Genomic DNA, 20582 nt, shown 5'->3' with positions numbered 1-20582 from the left:
CCTGCTCAGCTAACCAGATTTCTCACTGTAAAAGACACAGTAGGACTTCTTCCCCAATAGGGCTGTCGTGAGGATCAAGACAGATATTAGAGTTAGGACTCAGCGTTCACTGTGCAGTAGACGCTTGGTGAATGGTAGTTTTCGTGGCTGGAGAGCTTCTGGGACCCACTTGAAGCAATTGACAGGAGCTAGAGCTGTGTCCCACGGAACTGTTTGTTCTGAGGGGTCACGAGAGCGCTGCGGTTCATGTATTCTTTCTGAAAAGAAAATGGGGCTTTCCCAGGCTGGACTGTCGATTTGTCTCTCTCCTAAAGCCTTCTGCAGGAGCAGAAGCAGAGCTAGCCATGGTAGTGTCGGGAGGCAGAGCAGACAGACCTCCATGAGTTCTAGTCTATGCTGGTCTACGTAGTGAGTTCTAGAACAGTTAAGGCTACATAAAGAGACCCTGTCTTAACCCTGCCCCAGCCCCCAGAAAAGTAGAACTACTGAGAAATAAGATTGTTTGGCCTTGAGAGACAGGGTCTCTCTTTGTAGCCCAGGGTGGCTTCAAATTTGTGTCTGGGCTTACAGATTTGTGCCTTCACACCGGGCTGAGAAGTAGCATTTAAAGCATGAACTGGAGGGAATGTATGTCTCGTTCTCTGGAGTCCCCTCTGATGAGCCTGCTCTGGAACCTGAGTTAGCCTCAGCAGGAAGGGTCATGCTCGATGCACATGTGCTCCACCATCCTTACGTGTGTGGTGGCTCAGGGTAGAGACTCTCTGCAGTACACCTGTGAATTTCCACGTGGGACTGCCACATGCTAGGGGCAGGGGCAAGGGAAAGGAGAGAGGGACAGGCACCCCAATCCATTGGCACTTGCACAGGTATTGGGGAGTCTTTCCCAGAAGTCTGTGCAGCATGAAGTACAGATCAAGGGAACAGAAAAAACGACCTTCCCGGGGACGAGGATATGGAGAGGGTTAGAGAGACTTTGAGGAGCCGGTAGGTTTCTGGGGTTTTGTGAAGCACTCTAGGCCCCTAGGTAGAAGTGGTGGTGGTGGGGGGTGTGCACGTGCTCTCATATCATGGTTTTGGTGCCATAGGAGTTCCATCACAGAATATAACAGGACTTGGCTGCAGGATATGTGGGAGAGAGAAACTAGAGAGAGAAGCAGGCACTCAGTGAAGATGTTTGAGCATTGGTACTCTGTGGTGATGGATGCCTGTGTGCTGGAAACACCTGCATCTTCCAAAGAGCCCTCTGGCTTCAGAAGAGCGGTGGGCTGGGGAGAAAGTGGGTGCTTCAGGCTAGTGAGGGCTTGGGTCAGGGCAGAGTGGGTAGAGGTGGGGCAGGCTTCCTGCTGGTTCGCCTGTATCTCCACTTTGGGCAAGGGCAGCCTGTCTGTCTTCACCTTTCTTCTGCTCACATTTGACCACAGAAGTGAGCTTTGTCAAGTTTCAGAAACTCTAGTGTGTTCCTCCCGTCTGCTCACAGCTACCTTGATTAAGCACAGCGGGAGGATCCCTGAACAACCTCATTTAGAGGTGGTTTCAGAGCTCCCGTGGAGATCCTACCTAGGAAGGCCATGAAATAAGATTAACTTTCTGCATTGATCAAGCAGCTGCACATGCCCCAGCACTCAGGGGCAGAGGCAGGCTAATCTCTAAGGTCAAGGCCAATCTGGTCTAGGAAAACCAAAAACCAAAACTAAACAAACAAACAAACAAGGAGAGGAGGAAGAGAAGGAGGGGAGAGTAGGGTATGTTTCTGTTGGTAGATGCTTGGCACTCATCTCTAGTACTACAGAAAACCGGGGCATTGGTACATGCCTGTCATTTAGCATTGGGGAGGAAGAGACAGGAGAAACACATTGGTCTCATCTGCATAGAGAATTTGAATCCAGCCTGGGATACATTAAACCCTGTCTCAGGTAAGGTGGCTGTAAGAAAGTGGTCTGAAACCAGAGCAGAAAGTAAGATTGTGCCGGGCGTGGTGGTGGCCTTTAGTCCCAGCACTCGGGAGGCAGAGGCAGGCGGATTTCTGAGTTTGAGGCCAGCCTGGTCTACAAAGTGAGTTCCAGGACAGCCAGGGCTATACAGAGAAACCCTGTCTCGAACCCCCCCCCCCAAAAAAAAAAGTAAGATTGTAGCCTTCAGGGTGGCCCCCAGCCCCACTCCACATCTTAGCAAGCCATGGAATCCTGAGCCCAGAGGGAAGAGGCTAGTATCGCATGTTTGATTGGCTTGCTATTTTAGAGATGGTTCTATTTATATGCTTGTCTTTCTAGTAAACACTATCTTGGGTATAACTGAGCAAGCTCTTAGCTAGACTGACTTTTTTTTTTAAGATTTATTTATTATTATAAGTAAGTACACTGTAGCTGTCTTTAGACACCCCAGAAAAGGGCGTCAGATCTCATTATGGATGTTGTTGCTGGGATTTGAACTCAGGACCTTCAGAAGAACAGTCAGTGCTCTTAACCACTGAGCCATCTCTTCAGCCCCCCTTTTTTTCTTACTTATTTTTTGTTTGTGTATGTATGAGGCTGCATGAGTTTATGTGCCCTAGAGCTTGGGTTACAGATGGCTATGAGCTTTCTGATGTGGGTTCTGTGAGCTGAACCCAGGTTCTCCAAGGGCAGTAAGTGTTCTTAACCACTAGGCCATTTCTCAAAACCCTGACTTTCCTCATACATAGAGTTTAGACCACCTGAGGGAACAAATGCCTAGAAGAGAGCTATTGCCTCAAAGCTGCTTCTTTGACAAGGTCCTGCCCTAATAGCCCAGGTTGTCCTCAGAGTTCCTGCATAGACCAGGCTGACCTTGAACTCACCACCCTCCTTTCTCAGTCTCCTGAAGGCCAAGCCTTCATAGCTACCCCCCAGCAAATATCTGCTCATGAGAGAACAGGGAGAGCAGCCCATCTTTCTCCCTCGCAGACCTGAGGCAGATAAGGGGATAAGTGGGTGGGTGGGAATGTGGACTCTAGGGGCTTAGCTCTATGTTAGGCTGATGTTTTCAAGAAAACCCCACTGTCAGGAAACAGTGTCCCCTCTAAATATGCATGCGGACTGCCACCTACCCTACAGGAGGGCGTTTGCTGCCCAAGGGTCCAGAATGAAGGGAGTGGACTGTCACAGGAGTGGGGACTGGAGAAAACGGGATTGACCTGCTAGTTATCTGCCTTTACGACTGGGCACAGTTGGTATTGCATGATGAGGTGTGTTAGAGGGATAGCAGTGCTTTTAGGGAGAGGATTTCTGGCCTTTGGGTGACTTGGTCCAACATACCGTGGGACTTTGGACCCCATGGCTGGCACTTTCCAGGTCTGGCCAGAAAAGTCCTGCTACTTTTGCAATAAGTTTGGTGCTGGAAGCATCCCAGGCTACGGGTGCATCATGGGCAAGGGGCGTGTTTTCTCCTGGAAAAAATAGGAAGGAAATTAAAAACAACAAAAGGTTCAAACCAGCAGAGGTTCCCTGTTGATTACTGTGGACACTGCACTGGATGGCCTCTGTGGGGTAGGGCTTGTCTCTACTTTACAGAACAGCTTGTCAGGGATCAGGGGGATTAAGGAGCCTGCTCTGTTAAACAGCCAGTGGTGATGGAACTGGGGCTTTCCACGTCCATCTCTCTGTGACTCTGGAGCCCATGCTACCCCTTCCTCTATCCTGGCCAGGCGCTGGCCCCAGGGAGCCCAGTCCCCAGAATCTTGGAATCAAGAGCTGTAGGGCTGGAAAGGACCTTGATGAGGCTGAAGCAATCCTTCCCTTGGCTGAAGAATGGAACTGCCACTGCCTGGAGGCAAGGTCCTCTCTTCGGGTCCCCGTGGGGAATACATAGAAACATTTTAAACCATGTTAGCCACAATCAGACCTGGCTTCAGAAGCCAGCTCTGTCACATGCTGGCCAGATGACCTTGAACAAAATCATTCTGACCCCAGTGTCCTCTGCTGTAAAAGGAGGATAACTGTTCCTGCACTGAGGCTGAGAATAGGTTACTGTGATACCAAGTGTCGCTTAGTGCCTGGCATAGTCAGGTTCCAGTGCTGTCTCTATTAGTGATCTGTGAATATCCCCAATAAAGTGACAGCTCAAGCCTGCCTTCAGTCCAATGGCTACCAGGTGGCAAACAGGAAGTTCTTTATAGACTTGTTTGCAAGCTGTCTGAGGGAGATTGTACTTCCCAGGAGTATTGACCTTGGCCCTTCCTTCCTCAGCTCCTGGGACCCCCTTGCCTAAGCAGACAGCTCCATAAGACTGGGGCACTAAGCTTCCACCTGCCACCAGAGTACACCTTCTCAAGAAGCAAAATTATCATTATAATAACTATAGGGAAATAACCAAAGAATGCAAAAAAATATGAATAAGAAATACAAAAGCCCCCCTTCTCTCTGGATTCTTCTCAAAACTCCCTGTGTACATTGAAGGGTGTTAATTTCTTTAACCAAAATAGGTTCATATGCACATGCAGTATTGGATCATATGCACATACAGTATTGCAGGGTGCTTGTTTTTCTCAAGATGGGATTTCTCTGTGTAACCCCGGCTGTCCTGGAACTTTCTCTGTAGACTTGGCTAGCCTTGAACTCAGAGGTCCGCCTGCCACTGCCTTCCAAGTACTGGAACTAAAGATATGCAGCCTTGGTGGTCGTGGTGGTGGTGGTGTTTTTGATAGGGTCTCATCAAGCCCAAGCCAGTCTGGAAATCACTGAAGTTGACCTAGAACTTGTGAATCTCCTACCTCAGCCTCTAAGTACTGGGGTTACAGGCATATGCCTCAGTGCCCAGTTTCTGTGGTGTTGGGAGGCAGGCAAGTGCTCTCCTAGCTGAGCTACATCTAAAGCCCAAAGTTGTGAAATTTAACTTTGTATGGCTCTGATCCAAATGGCCTTGTGTGTAGGATGACGCAGTGCTTCTTTTTAAAGCCATTGCAGACAGCATAAGGGAAAGTTGCATGTCTGTGTGCTCAGCCTGAGCTTTCCCGCGCCACTCTGAAAACCTGGGCTAGACACTGGCGTGGTTCCTCTCATGCATGTTGGTTCTGAGGACAGTCCCTCGGGGTGCACCATACTTGGGGGCAGTGCCACCACCACCCCCATCTCCAGGTGAGGAAGCTATGAGCCCAGAAACAGGTGTCCAGGTCACAAAGTAGACAAAAAGGTGGCTCTTAGGCACAGCCAGCCCTTCTTTGATCTCTTGTTGCTTTCTCTTTGCCTGATTTCAGCTATTTTGAGTGTCAGTACTTGAACTCCATATGGGACCCTGTGGCAGCCGTGTAGTTGGGCTTAGTCAAGCCCCCAGAGCAGTAACTGATATTTTGAGCTGAAGGGCCCCTGAGTCACATGCTAGGATCTTCCTTGCTGTGAGTTTCTTTTCTAGCCAGTGAGCTAGAGCGGACTGGTATGACAAAGGGAGAGCTGTCAGTGACTTGCGCCAATATCCCTTCTTCACAAGGCCCCTTGCAGATCCAAGACCCATCACAAATGTCTACCAAGCCAGTGTGCTTGGCTGCTTTTCTGGATGGGAGATACCAGGCCAGCACAGCTCGAGAAAGAGCTATTAAGATTGTCCCTTCCTCTGACACCCACACGGCCTGACAGATTATTGTTGTCACATCAGCTGCTTCCGGAGGCAGGGAGGAGGGGGTCAGCTGGTGACAGGACTGTGGACAATACCCTAGATCCCATTCTGGTGGCTTCTAAGAGTGACTGCTGGGGAAATGCCCTCAGGAGCAGCCAGCCCACTTGAGCACTCACAGGAACTGGTGATGCTCTGGCTTTTTTCTAAAACTGCTCCGAGTTTACCCCGACCAGCACTTCAGTCTTCTAGTGGAGCCCATGGGGGACTCCTGAAGGCTGTAAGTGGTGATTACACAATCTCCTCGTATGGGGCTCATTTGTAAAGCCTGCCTCCTGGAGGAGACAAGACCTGGATCCCCAGGCTGCAGAGTGGGCTTTTAGGTCCCTTCTGCGCCCAGCTGCAGTGCTCAGCATGACCAAGTGCTGCTGGGGACAGGCTGCCTAATGGCAGTGGATGTACTTTGGGGGAGCCGTGCAGGCCCTTTGCCAGCACCCCTCCCACTTCCCCCTGGCTGAGTCACTTCCTCTCTGGCTGCCGCAGGTATTCTCCCACAGGCCCAGAGCAGAGCCGCCTCAGTGGGTGAGGCTCGCTCTGTGTAGCCCTCTCACTGGTAACCCCCAGGCAGTACAGTGCAGCCAGCGTGTGGAGAACGAGGCAGTGGTATATTTTCCTAACAAACTGGAGCTGTGTGTATCCTCTTGCATTTACAAAGTGAGCAGAGTCGGCACTGTTGGGGAATAATGAGGATGACAGTACACGCATGAGTCTTTGTCACCAGGGAATCCTGGCTGGAGTCAAAGGATTACTAATCCATCTCCCCAGCCCCCCAGCATCCATCCGGAGCACAAAGCCAGGGCTTGCAAGGGCTTCCGGTAGTTCCTTTGAGAGCAGGAGAGGATTCACTCCCCTTTCAGCCACACCTGTCATGCCATTCAGGTTTAAAGGGATAGCCCTGATGTCTGTCTCCGTCCAGTCAGGAGAAGAGAGCTAGCTGCCAGCTCCAAGTTCTGGTTTCTCGGTCATGAAACAGACATTGGCTCTGCAGGTACAGTTTCTTGATAGGGCGCTTGTCTCTATGCTTAAGGACCTGGGTTCTATCGCCAGCATTCTAACAACAAACAAAAATAGACGAATGAGAAAGTTATAAGAATTAAAAAGAGGAGGCTGGAGAGATGGCTCAGTGGTTAAGAGCACTGACTGCTCTTCCAGAGGTCCTGAATTCAAATACCAGCAACCACATGGTGGCTCACAACCATCTGCAATGGGGTCTGATGCCCTCTTCTGGTGTGTCTGAAGACAGTTACAGTGTACTCATATATATAAAACAAGTAAATAAATTTAAAAAGAAAAATTAAAAAGAACCCAGGCAGGGCATGGTATTGAATCTCTGTAATCCTAGCACTTGGAAGGCAGAGGCACAGGAGACTCACACGTTCAAGGTTAGCCTGGTCTGCATTCTGAATAAGACCCTGCATTTAGGGGGAGGGGGAAAAAAGCCCTAAAAATGGATCCTAGTAATTAGCCCTTCAGGTACAAGCTGAAAATTCACGTGTCTGGAGAGATTCTCTACCAGGTCACCTATACACACAACAGGGGCATTTGTCTTTCTTCTGCCAGCCCCAGGATAACAGCTGATCTTTTGGACATCCTATGAAGGAAATGTTACCACTCCCCTTTTCAAAATGAGGAAACTGAGGCACACAAAGGGTTGACTGGGTTAACAGAGCAAGAGAGAGATGGAAGCTAAGTCCTGAACCCTGGTTTACACGACCCCATGTTGGTCTTGCTCTCCTGTCTGATATTTGGGTGACTGCCCGTGGTTTGAAACCCTCATTCCTGGGCTGTGAGTTCCTCTTGCTTTCTTGAGTATAGAGAGCAGATCTGTAGGGAGGCTGGCTATCTCAGGTGTGTGGGGACAGTTACAGAAACAACAAGCTTATGCAGATTTAGGATGGGAAAACGTATTCCTGCCGGAGTTGCACTAATTTTTTCTAGGAAATATGCATGCTCCTATGTGTGTCAGGGAGGATCAGTTAGAATTATGTATTTGCAGCTGTTTTGTAAACTTTAAAGCTGTAAGTAGGGCTGGAGAGATGGCTCAGTGGTTAAGAGCACCAACTGCTCTTGCAAAGGTCCTGAGTTCAAATCCCAGCAACCACGGTGGTAGCTTACAACCAAGCAACAATAATGAATCTGACTCCCTCTTCTGGTGCATCTGAAGACAGCTACAGTGTACTTAGATATAATAATAATAAAGAAGTTTTTTTTTTTTTTAAAGATTTATTTATTTATTATATGTAAGTACACTGTAGCTGTCTTCAGACCCTCCAGAAGAGGGAGCCAGATCTCATTACGGATGGTTGTGAGCCACCATGTGGTTGCTGGGATTTGAACTCCAGACCTTCAGAAGAGCAGTCGGGTGCTCTTACCCACTGAGCCATCTCACCAGCCCATAAAGAAGTTTTTAAAAAGCTGTAAGCAAAAGTCACTTAGAGATAAAATGTAAGAATGTAGAGCTCCCATGTGGATTCTGAGAGGTCTTGCATCTCTTACACAGGTTGGTCTGTACCTTCCTCATTGTGGGGTTCTATACAGAAATGGGTTTGGTTCCATGATTGCGATGTCTTTCTGCTCTTCAAACAACCCAGTGTAGACCATGTCCTGCCTCATGCATTTCTGACATGGGCCTTTGTTTCTCTTAGGGTAGCCCAGCTAGCTTTGACCCACAGTGATCCTCTTGTCTCAGCCTCACTAGTACTGAGGCGTTTCTTTTTGTATCTTTTCCTTTGGTGGGGGAAGGAGTAGGGGATTGTGGGGCAGCTCTCACCATGTAACCCAGTCTAGGCTCAGACTGCCTTCCTGACTCTACTTCCTGATGCTGGGATTATAGGCATGTGTCACTGCACAGTATGCCAGGGGATTTTTTTTTTTTTCTGGTTAACCTGCCCAATGCCAGCAGAGTTTTTGTGTCTTGTCCTGAGCTAGTAGACACTTCCTAGTCTGTCCGGCTCTGTTCTCATCTGATCCCATTTCAGTCCCAGCCTGGCAGAGGGCAGGGTTCACCCGTGAAGAGTAACACTTGTGCCTCCATACCCAGCTGTCTATCCCCTGCCCTGACACTGGCCTCCGTGCCTCGTAGATGCATGGCCTATTTTCTCTTGGCTTTTTGGCAGGCACAGGCTAGGCTCAGCTAGCAGAGTCAGACTTGCTCTCTGGGAGCCCACAGCCTGGGCTGGGGTGAAGGTAAACAAACCAATAGTCACAGCCCAGTGGGAGGGTGCAGAGGTATGCTCTGGTGTTCTGGGCTGGGTGGTAGAGAAGGCCACCTAGCCCTGGCAAATGGCTGGGAGTATCTGGTTTTTAGTTTTTTTTTTTTTCGAGACAGGGTTTCTCTGAACAGCCCTGGCTGTCCTGGAACTCACTCTGTAGACCAGGCTGGCCTCAAACTCAGAAATCTGCCTGCCTCTGCCTCCCGAGTGCTGGGATTAAAGGTGTGCACCACCACTGCCCGGCTGGGAGTATCTGTTGTAAGTGACAAGACACTTCAATGAGGACGGTGAGATGACAGGGAGGCCAGAGAGAAGAAGGGTAAGGCAAGACTGTTCATGGCACATACAGCTGCCATGACTCATGGGCTACATTTAGCGTCATATAAGGGCAGTGAGGTGGGGGAGGTAGCAGGTCTGGCAGCCTTACTGGAGAGCTTGGGTTTCTTCCCTGAAAACTGGGAGCCTTGCAGGACCTCTGCAGTAGATAGCTGATGATGCTGCTGCCCAATGGACTATGTCTGTCCAGCCTGTTACCCAGTTAGCAGAGGCAGTGGCTTGTGTTTGATGGAGTGGTTCCTGCATCCTTTTTATCAGCCAGAAGGAGAGCAGTGGCTCACTGCTCCGCCCTTGGTGCAGAGAAGTGCCTAGGATGCGTTGCAGAAAGGCGCCACCAGGTGGTGGACCTGAAGATTACAGAACCCTCACCCCCCCCTCCCACCCACCCCCCTTTTCTTAGCCATATAAGACTAAATCAGTTCATGACAAGCTGACTCTGCCCAGCAAGAATGAGGTTTCAGGTTCCCCCGCTGCAATTATGTACTCAAATTGGCCCCTTTAAACTTGTGAACTGAATCTGGGGAGTTAGTCCAGCAGGTAGGACTTTGTCCTGTGTCTCTAAGAATACAATGCCAAACATCATGGTTGTTGTTCACTCCTAAACACTTGTACATCTAAGAAAGCAAGGGCATTATGTTATATAACCCATATACTTTTCACTCCAGGAAGTGTAACTGAGGCTGGAGAGAGACTCAGTGGTTAGGAGCACTGGCTGCTCTTCCAGAGGACCTGAGCTTGGGTCCCAGCTCCCACGTCACAACTGCCTAAAGTTCACTTCTAGAGAATCCAGTGCCCTCACACACTTGCATATGAATAAAAAATGTAAATAAACATTAGGAAGAAAGTGTAGATGACACTACCATTGTCATATATTTATACATGCATACACATGCTCGAGCACACACACAGTGCAGGTATCTATTCTTTGCTGGATGCCTCTGTCCTTCATTACCCCTTGCTGTGTACCTTTATTGCCTTTACTTTCTTTTACCTTGCTGTTTGTTGAGACTAGGTCTCAATGTGTAGACTAGGCCAGAATTCAATCATGTAGACCACACTGACCACAAACTCAGAGATCCACCTGCTTCTGTCTCCTGAGTGCTGGGATTAAAGGTGTGGGCCACCACCAAAGACTCACTTTGTGGCACATATTGGTCCAGAATTCACTTGTTAGCCGCAAACTCAGAACAGTCCTCCTGCTCCAGCCGTCCCTGTGGTGCTGAGACTGCAGGCATGAACCACCATACCCAGTCAGTGTAGCCCCTTTTCTCTTTCTCTCTCTCTCTCTCTCTCCACCAGTCTGTCTTTGAACCTGCTGTGTAGCCAAGGATGAGCTAGAATGGCTGATCTTGAAGTGCTTGTCCCCCCCCCCCCATCCTGTGGTCTCAGTCTGTGCCTCCTCACCCAGTGTCAGCTTTTCTGTAACTCACACTGATGCTTTTGAAGCATACAGATCCATTTTGTTGAAAGGGCCTCAACCCAGGGTTATCCCAATTAGGATTCATTTTGCACATTTTAGCTAAGGAAAAGTATTCTCTTTAATGCATCTTTGCAAAGTGTGCCACACAAGGAAGCCCATGGCGCTCGCTCTGTGGTCAGCAACAGTAACTCCTGCCCTTTGGGTCAGACAGTAGCTTGCTCTTCTCCAGTTGGATTGCTGCATTGTTTTGAGGAAAGCATGCGTCCAGAACTAGCCCCACAGAGTCTTTCAGTGGAGAGGAAGGTTTAGAGCCCAGCATGCATGCTTCCCCAGCCCTGCCCCAAAGGGTCTTAGGCTGGAGGTGCCACATCTTCGATTCTGGCTCTCCCCTAACCCCCACACTACCCCAACTGGAATGGCATGGTGGAACTGTCAGAGATGGCTTCATCACCTTGGTCAGCCCTTACTGTGTGCGCCTCAAGCAGAGTAGTGCCAGCTGGTGTGCCGGTCCTAGTCTGCAGAATGTAGTGTCTGCTCTCTGAAGGACCAGCAAGCACAGTCATGTGATGATGTTCTGTGCCTCTGCTCAAAAAAACAGGTGTTCCTGTTGACACCCCTTCCCCCTCCCGCCCCCCCCCCCGCCCCCTGTCAGCTGTGCCCAGCCTTCTCCAGCACACACCTGGCTCTCCTTTGTTCTGCCCAGCTCTACTCCAGGCCCTCAGTAGCTTAGCTGCCCAGGCTCTGCCCTTCTCCTGCTGAGCTACAGGGCTACGCTCAGCTTAGCCACCAGTCCTCAGACCTATATATAGTCTCGAGGCATCAGATTGGACACCCCTCGAGCCTAGGTACCCTCCCACTTCTTCCTGTTCTCTCTAGCTTTCAGTCCAGTGACTGTTCCTTTTCCCTTGGACAGGAGAAAAATCTATTTTGTTTGTCCTCACCCTGTGGCCCTGGCTGGCCAGGAACTTGCTGTGTAGACGGGGCTGAACTCAATCTCACAGAGGTCCTTTTGTTGGGACTCTGTTGTAACTATGCACACACCCAACTGTAGGCAGGTTTCTAAGCACAATTTATCAAATGCTTCTACTATCTCAACAAGTTCTCTGCTAAACCTTTTGTGTGAGTTATCCCTCATAACTCATAGACAGCTATGGAAGTGTGGAAGGTGTTATTCTCTGTAGATGTAGATGGAAAAAGAACCTTGCCCACAGCTTGTCACCAGTGACCGTGCGTGCTGGGATCGCGTCTGCATTTGACCTACTCCAAACTCTTTGGTTGCCAACACAAGGGACTGGGCTGGGCATGAGACAGCTGAAACCAGAGTCCCTTTGACCGAGGTACATTATTATAGCCAAGATGCTCTTGGTACCCTGGGCAGTGACTCTGGTTTGTTTTTTTTTTCTCCCTTGGAGAATCCAGAGCAGGTCCAGACTCCTAACCGATTCATGGCAAATGAGATGCAGGGTCGGGGCAGGTTGGTCTTCTGCCCTCATTTCCAGGGCCAGGTGAGGAAGGTAGAGATATAGCGTTCCTGCCTTCAGTAGAAAATGCCAAAGGTAAAGACTGGAAGATATTAGGCTGCACGGCTCAGGAGCATATATTCTTACTGCTTTTTTTTTTTTTTTTCCTTTTTTTTTTTTTTTTTTTGGTTTTTCGAGACAGGGTTTCTCTGTGTAGCCTTGGCTGTCCTGGAACTCACTTTGTAGACCAGGCTGGCCTTGAACTCAGAAATCCGCCTGCCTCTGCCTCCCAAGTGCTGGGATTAAAGGCTTTCGCCACCATGCCCGGTTTTGTTTTGTTTTTACGCCCGGCTTTCTTACTGCTTCTTGACAGCCAGGAACCTAAGGGTTAAGGGTGGACCTGCTGACAGGGACAGCTTGCATATGAAATTGTTGGCTGATGTGACTTGGCAGAATGATACATAGTTGTTTGGCTACTAGTGGGCACTGGCAGCTGCTGACAAACATGGCTCCCAGCTGCTATGTTCACAGGCACACATACAAACATGTATGTATTCCCACAGTAAGTCATCCATTGCCCGCCCAGGACTCTGGTTTGTTTCCCCACCAGGAGGATTGACCTTGTATTCTTTTATTCACTGTGTTGATTTGCAACATCACCCAACTCTTCAGACACCCAGAGGCTGCTTCAAGGAGCCTTGGCCCAGACTGGGAGGTCTCTGTAATCCTGGTACCCCAGAGGCTGGAACAAGGAGATTGTTTTAATTCAGGAGTTCAAGACCAGCCTGGGCAACATGGAAAGATTCCCATCTCAAACAAGAAAAGTTGAGGAACTTGCATGTGGATGCCTTCTGTCCATATGCAGGCCCGTGACTGCACTTCAGACTCACCGAGGCAGGGAATTCCCTTGCCCTGAACTCTCATTGCCTGGTAGCGTTCAGGTAAGCTGGTGCTTTAGCATAGGTAGCCCCTGTCCCAATGGTTCTCAGCCCGTGGGGGGTCAAACAGCCTTTCACAGGGGTCACATAAGACCATCTGCATATCAGTTATTTACATTCCAATTCATAACAGTAGCAAAATTGCAGTTATGACATAGAAACCCAATAATTTTATGGTTGGGGCCACCACAATAGGAGGAACTGTATTAAAGGGGCGAGCACAGCATCTGGCCTGCTGGTAGCTGATTCAGACCTCATGATGCCTTCTCACGCTGAGGCCCCCAGGCCCAGCAGAGCCCACAGAGCCCCTGCTTTCAGAAGTCCCATTCTAGTTATAGTCTACAACAATTGGTGGGGCTGCTTGGCTGTGTTCTTTTCCAGTGCCATCCTCTCAGGCATCCCACAACCCCATCTCATCACACCGAACTTTTTGTTGAGATCTAAGTCAGTGTGGCACCAACTTGCAAGGACAGAACATGGGGAAAGTTGAAAAATTCAAAGCTCTACAAACTTCAAAGCTGAGATTGTTGAGTTCCAGGGCTGCTGAGACTTCAGCCTGGGAGACATGAAGTCATATCTGAGAGGGGCCTCGACCCAGGGTGAGGACAACTGTTTGGGAGGGCTTTGCCCAAGTCCTTTTGGAGCCATGGCAGCCAGTACTGTTCTGCAGCACCACAGGTGCAGGGTCCCTCAGACAGGCCTCTCTGTGGGCCATTTAGAGGTGTGTTTGGAGCATCCCTGTCAGGATACTTGAGGGCAGGGTGGAGCCACTCTATGTGTCTACCATCTGCAGGAGCAGGGGCAAGGGGGTCTGTCTCTGAAAACCTTATCCTCCAGTTTTTCCTGGCTGTCTCTTCACCGTGATTTCCTTTGCTTCAGTCAACTCTGGGTTAGGAAGGAAGGCAGTCAGGGTACCTCTTCCCCTCCAGCATCTTTTCCTATTCCTGCCCATCTGCTCCCATCCTTCTGTCTGCGGTGTCTTGGAGCTGTTCCCATGACATTTGCTTGAGTAGAATCCTGAGTGGGGTAGGAGGGGTCAGGCTGAGCCCACTCATTTTCTGAGTCCCAGCTGCTCCCACAAACAGGCGTCTAGACTGTGTAGGCGAAGAAGCAGCACCTACACAGATGTGATACGCCTGCCTGGTTGCTGCTCTCCAGGGAACTGTGGAGAAGAGAAGAGGCTCAGCACTCTAGAGGAGGAGACCAGGATTAGAGTGAAGTGACAGCAGCTATTGCCAGAGGCTGCTGGCCCTGGCGAGAACACCAACTGGAGGGAATATGTGGAGTCTGTTGGTACTATGTGTTGGGCCAGGCACCAAGGTGCAGTGGTTCATATGTGTATATAAGATTCTTTTTCTAGTGGTGGTGACAGTCATTAAACAGAGACACACAAACAAATACATTATTACAAAATATGGCAAGTACATGGAGGAAACCACAGGACACAATGTGAGACTAGGTGAGAGCCATTGGCAGGAGCTGCCAAGCTTGGCTTCTTTCTCTGAGGAAATTTGTGTACAGTGGAGGTGCCCAGGAGTTAGCCAGGCAAAGAAGGGCACTGGCGTGGTGCTGCTGTCTGACTCTTTGGGGTGTATCTAACCATAGAAAGAAAAAAAATGGAGGACCAGGGCCAGCGGAGTTTAGTTCCCAAGACTCACATGCTGGAAGGAGAAATGCCGCATGTCTACTAAGATGTGTCTGTACTTACACACACACACACACACAAATATGAATGTAATAATTTTTTAAAATAGAGAACAAAATAAAGAAAATTTAAAAAGAAACAATTCATACAACTAGTGAGCGTGTGGAACAGGTCCAGCCTCAGACGCAGTGAATTATGATAGCGTGTGGGACAGGTCCAGCCTCAGACGCAGTGAATTATGATAGTGAGCGTGTGGGACAGGTCCAGCCTCAGACGCAGTGAATTATGATAGTGAGCGTGTGGGACAGGTCCAACCTCAGACGCAGTGAATTATGATAGTGAGCGTGTGGGACAGGTCCAACCTCAGACGCAGTGAATTATGATAGTGAGCGTGTGGAACAGGTCCAGCCTCAGACGCAATGAATTCTGACTTTGGAGTGGGTGGTTATGAAGAAGTTGGAGGGAGGAAAAGAAAGAGGAAAATGTTGTAATTATCCCCAAAATAAAGATTAGAAAGAAAAAGACTTATGACTTTAAAAAGTAACACTGTCCCTTTTATTACTCATGAACTGGATCGTTTGCGAGAGTAGGGAACCAGTCCTGGCTCAGGTGCAGGACCTGTGACCTGACTCCCTTCTCCCACCCTGCTGATGGGACTGTCAGTTATGGCAGGCTTCCTGGGAACAGCTTGCCACTGTGTATCAAATGCCTTAGGACAAAAAGAAATGTTCACCCTGCCAGGCACAGTGGCTCGTACCTGTAAGCTAACCACTGGCCTGAGAAAGGATCCCCATCGGTTTGAGGCCGTCCTGGCTGTCTAATGAGCTTGGTCATCATGGGCTAGATGCAGTGGTCCTCAACCTGGGGCTCAAACGACCCTTTCACAGGGGTTCCGAAGACCACCTGAAAACACAGATACTTATGTTACCATGTACAACAATAGCAAAAATAATTTTATGGCTGGGGGTCACCACAGCATGAAGAGCTGTGTGAAGGGTCACAGCACAAGGAAGGCTGAGAACCACTGGGCTAGAGAGTGAGACCGTCTGAAAAAAAAAAAAGTCCTTTTCCCCATTTGACTCTGCAGTCTTGCTTCTTGGCATTTATCCTGAGAGGACCCGAGGGCCAGGAGCAGTCCCTGTGAGCCACCGTGAGGCTCTGCTGGCCCTGCCTACCTTTCTGAGCCTTGACTCAAAGTCAGAATAATTGTCTCTTTGTTTCTTTCTTCCTGGTGTTGGCCAGAGCCTAAATTTGCTGGTACTTTGGGCTCCTTACTTTCTCTCAAGTCCCCCTCCCCCACCAGGTGGCTGCTTGCTGCTGGTTGACATCCATTTGGGTTGAAATAGCATGGTATTTTCCTTCTCTTTTCTATTTCCTTCCCCTGCATAGCTGCTGTGTTTGCAGGTTGCCTGCCCTGGGGTGAACAACCCGTGCCTCCTGGGATGCTCCAGGAGGAGAGCGAAAGGCGCTCTTATCCTGTGCCACTGTATTTGACATTTGCCATGGTGAGGACAGATACACGGCCTCGGACACACAAGGCAGTGCTCTGCCACGCCGCTCCATCCCAGCCCCTGGTTTTGGTTTGTGTGTTTGTTTTTGTTGTTATTTTTGTTTGTTCGGTTTTTCGAGATGAGGTCTCTCTATGTAGCCCTGGCTGTCCTGGAACTCACTTCTATAGACCAGGCTGACCTCAAAACTCAGCCTAGTCCACTTGCCTCTGCCTCCCAAGTGCTGGGATTAAAGGTGTGCACCAAGCCTAGGGTTGTTTGCTTGCTTACTTGTTTTTACAATTTTAATAGGATATACTTCACATACCATAAACTTCTACCTAAGGAAAAGGGAAACTTGCAAAATGGCATCAGAGTGTGGTCCATATTTCTACAGTGATTTATATTACTTCATATGAGAGTGAAAACCCAGGAGACACAGAAGCCTGACTGGAGAGCAGCTGTCTAGGTGATGAGGTTAGGTTCCTTGGTGTCTGTGTTGGCCCTCTTCTAAGTGTTGGTACAGAGGAACCCTGTCTAGGGAAAAAAAAAATATTTCTCTGTGGAAATGAAATTACAAGAGAAGTTGGAGCTCCGTGTCTCTGAGCCAGCCCCTTGGATAATGGCCACGCTACACTCCTAACATTGCATGTTGCTGGACGTCTCGCCTGGCTTCCGTCTCACCTCCGACTCAGCAACATTTACTCTCCTGGGCTCTCCCAGGTCATGCTGCTTTCTCTGCCCACCCCTGTTAACTTTTCTCTGAGCTTCAGCTTGTACTGGGGCACCTCTGTGAGCTGTGTCTTCCTCCTCCGCCAGGGCTCTGTCTCCCCCAGAGGCTGGACTTGGAGAATAAGATGTCTTTCTGTTGTAAGACTGCTCCAAACCCTGGCTCCCTGTATTTGCTTGTTCTAAAGCCTTAGAGGGAATGGATCTTCAGGAACGTCACAACCCCACTGACGGGCAGACAGTGGCCCTCTTTCCCTTCTTATCACCCCAGTCTGTCTATCCATCCATCATTTCTTCCTTCCTTCCTTCCTTCCTTCCTTCCTTCCCTCCTTCCCTCCTTCCCTCCCTCCCTCCCTCCCTCCCTCCCTCCCTCCATTCAAGAAATAGTATCTTGGAACTAGAGAGATTGCTCAGTGGGTGAGTTCTCAACTGGCTCAGTTCTCAACACCACATAGTGGCCCACAACTCAGCTGTAGTTCCAGGAATCCAGTGCCCTCTTCTAGCCTCCACAGGTACCAGACATGCAGGCAAAATACCCATACTATTTAAAAATTTATATTCATTAAGCCAGGCAATGGTGGCACATACCTGTAATCCCAGCACTTGAGAGGAAAAAGCATGTGGATCTCTGAGTTCATACCAGCCTGGTCAATAGAACAAGTTCCAGGACAGCCGTGACTACACAGAGAAATCCTGTATTAAAAAAACAAAAAAGGAGGTCTAGAGAGATGGCTCAGCAGTCTGACTACACTTCAGAGGACCTGGACTCAAGTCCCAGCACCCACATGGCAGCTCACAACTGTCTGGATTTCCAAGATCTGACACCCTCACATAGACATACATGCAGGCAAAACATCAGTGCACATAAACAAACAAACAAACAAACAAATAGAAAAAAAACAAAAAAGTATTCATTTTTTTAAAAAAACATTATTTTGCATTCAATACTTTCAAGTGGTTTATTTTTAATTAAAAATAAACAAATTTGGGCTGGAGAGATGGCTCAGCAGTTAAGAGCACTGACTGCTCTTCCAGAGGTCCTGAGTTCAATTCCCAGCAACCACATGGTGGCTCACAACCATCTGTAATGAGATCTGACACCCTCTTCTGGTGTGTCTGAAGATAGCTATAGTGTATTTATATATAATTAATAAATAAATCTTTTAAAAATAATAAACAAGCCAGGCGGTAGTGGTGCACGCCTTTAATCCCAGCACTTGGGAGGCAGAGGCAGGTGGATTTCTGAGTTCGAGGCCAGCCTGGTCTACAAAGTGAATTCCAGGACAGCCAGGGCTACACAGAGAAACCCTGTCTCGAAAACAAACAAACAAACAAACAAAAAATAATAATAATAATAATAAACAAATTCAAGGTCATCATTGGCTGCATAGCAAACCTCAGGCCAGTGCTCCTCAGACTCCATGGGCAGGAGGGAAGTCCTAAGCATCATGTCTAAGGGGCCACTTGCCAGGGTCCACAGCCCATCACTTCTTGGAGATGGCCTAGGAGGAAGCACCCCCTCCTCACAGTCTGAGTATTGGAGGTGGGGGCCACTTTGAGAAAGCTACTCAGGGCTGGGGATGGGTTGCCTACCCTCCCACACAAAGTCCTTTGCCTCCCTCTGACACCTTTCAGCAGACTCCCCTCCCCTCCCTTCCTTGGCAACCAACTGTGTCTACTGCCTTCAAGGACATCTGCTGTTGGTGTGTGGTGACTCTCAAGTCAAGGGTTATGATTCTTTTGTCTTCGGGAGCCTTGGCTGCTCCTTCTGGTGGGGAGGTGATGGCTGCAGCAGCCATGTGATGTATCCATGTTAGTCTGAGCTCGAGTCAGGAACACTGTTGATTTACTCAACAGAAAGGCTCTTTTCTGTCTTGTCTAGAACTGAGAATGAAGCGGAGAGCATCAGACAGAGGAGCTGGGGAGACGTCGGCCAACGCCAAGGCTCTAGGAACTGGCATTGCTGGAAATAATGCAAAGAGAGCAGGACCGTTCGTCCTGGGTAAGCCTCTAGCCTTGGGGTGTGGCCAGGGCACAGCGGCCAAGTCTCTGACCTACACACAACAGAGTGAGGTGCCCACCAGGGCTGTGGTCACTCCATGACAAAAGTTGTCAATTTTTTGTCAGTACACCAGCTTTATGAGAGCCAGATTCTGACTTCCCTTCCCTGAGACTATGAACCTCAGAACATGGACAAGCTCACAGAAGCACATGGCTACATTAGAACACATGGCTCACCATGTAAGGCACTATTTGACTTTCTCGAATGAAATGACTGATTTCAGTGTTTTTGTATAGTATTTCCCTGAGCTTCCTGTATTTATTTCTTTTTAGAGAAGGGTATTTTTTTTTTTTTTTTGGTTTTTCGAGACAGGGTTTCTCTGTATAGCCCTGGCTGTCCTGGAACTCACTTTGTAGACCAGGCTGGCCTCGAACTCAGAAATCCGCCTGCCTCTGCCTCCCGAGTGCTGGGATTAAAGGCGTGCACCACCACGCCCGGCTGAGAAGGGTATTTTAAGACAGGATCTATGTTGACCAGGCTGGCCTTAAAGTCACAGAGTTCTGCCTGCCTCTGCCTCTACCTTCCAAGTGCTAGGATTAGAGGCATACCCTGTACTTTTTTGTTTGTTTTGGTTTTTCGAGACAGAGTTTCTCTGTATAGCCCTAGCTGTCCTGGAACTCACTATGTAGACCAGGCTGACCTCATACCCTGGACTTCTTGTAGAATAGTGTAGAAATTGGGTGGATTGAATGTTTCTAGGAGGCCTAAGAGCAGCAGGCCATTTTTCATGGTGTCTGAGGCCCAGCCAGTCCAGGCTGTTGATGGCCAAAGCTGCAGATAGTATGGGCTCTGGCACCAGGGCGTTAGTAGGACTTTTGTTTTAGGGCAGCCTTTGGAACTTAGAGGCACAGCCTAGTTCCAACTTTGGACACCCAGAAAATAGCTCGTAATGGTGTCTGCTACTAGCAGATAGCCCTGTGCTGGTTGTGGGGGTGTGGAGGTGAACAGTGACGAGGGTGGACCGCTTCCGCCCTCGCAGGACTTAGCCCATCTGTTGGGAAACAAGACTGTAGCTGAGTCCTCGAAGGAGATGAACAGGGGGACACAAATGAGAAGCTATGGGTTAGTGAGGCCAGGAAAGCCTTACTGTCTAGCCCAGGCTGGCCTCCAGCTGGCCATTTTCCTGCGTGAGCTTCCTGAGTGCCAGGGTCATAGGCGTGCATCACACTAGACACTGGAAACTCTTTTTGAGGACTGTGCCAGCAAAAGCTAGGTATGTATCCAGCAGATGCACACATGTCCACCTCCACTTTTGGAAGGAACTTTTGGGGGGCGGCCCAGTAGCTATGAAGAGAAGATCTGGCCAGAAGGCCTCTGGAAAGTGAGCCCATGGTTCTGTGTGCCGTAGGTCCCCGCCTGGGCAACTCACCGGTACCAAGCATTGTGCAGTGTTTGGCAAGAAAAGATGGCACAGATGACTTCTATCAGTTGAAGGTAAGAAGCACAGGCCAAGACCCTCAGGACCAGGGCTGTCCTAGCTGCCCATCCTCTCTTCTCAGCGCCTTCACACCTGCATCACCTACCAGTAGCCCCACTTGTTCCTGAGAATTAAGTTCACAGTCTCACTCAGCAACTCATTTAAGAGCTCTGTGTGACTTACAGGCTGTCCTGTATGCTTGTGTGAGATCAGGCCGGGCATAGCAGCAGTGAGCTTGCTTCCCCTGGGGAAGT

At 49.2% G+C, this 20582-nt stretch overlaps 1 protein-coding gene across 1 annotated transcript in view; it reads left to right on the top strand.

Annotated features, from left to right (window-relative positions):
* The window catches only part of Stk40 (serine/threonine kinase 40), a 39138-nt gene that overhangs the window by 2141 nt on the left and 16415 nt on the right, over positions 1–20582 (top strand). Inside the window, exons 2-3 of the mRNA XM_021160591.3 lie at positions 18732–18851; positions 20260–20345. Coding sequence (XP_021016250.1) covers positions 18740–18851; positions 20260–20345 — 198 coding nt within the window. The 5' untranslated portion in view covers positions 18732–18739. The remainder of the gene's footprint in view (positions 1–18731; positions 18852–20259; positions 20346–20582) is intronic.

The sequence above is a fragment of the Mus caroli genome, unplaced genomic scaffold (assembly GCF_978045245.1).
Source record: "Mus caroli unplaced genomic scaffold, Mus_caroli_1 scaffold_6, whole genome shotgun sequence".
Lineage (NCBI taxonomy): Eukaryota > Metazoa > Chordata > Mammalia > Rodentia > Muridae > Mus > Mus caroli.
The sequence above is the reverse complement of the archived record's forward strand: the minus strand, read 5'-3'. Positions and strand labels throughout refer to the sequence as shown.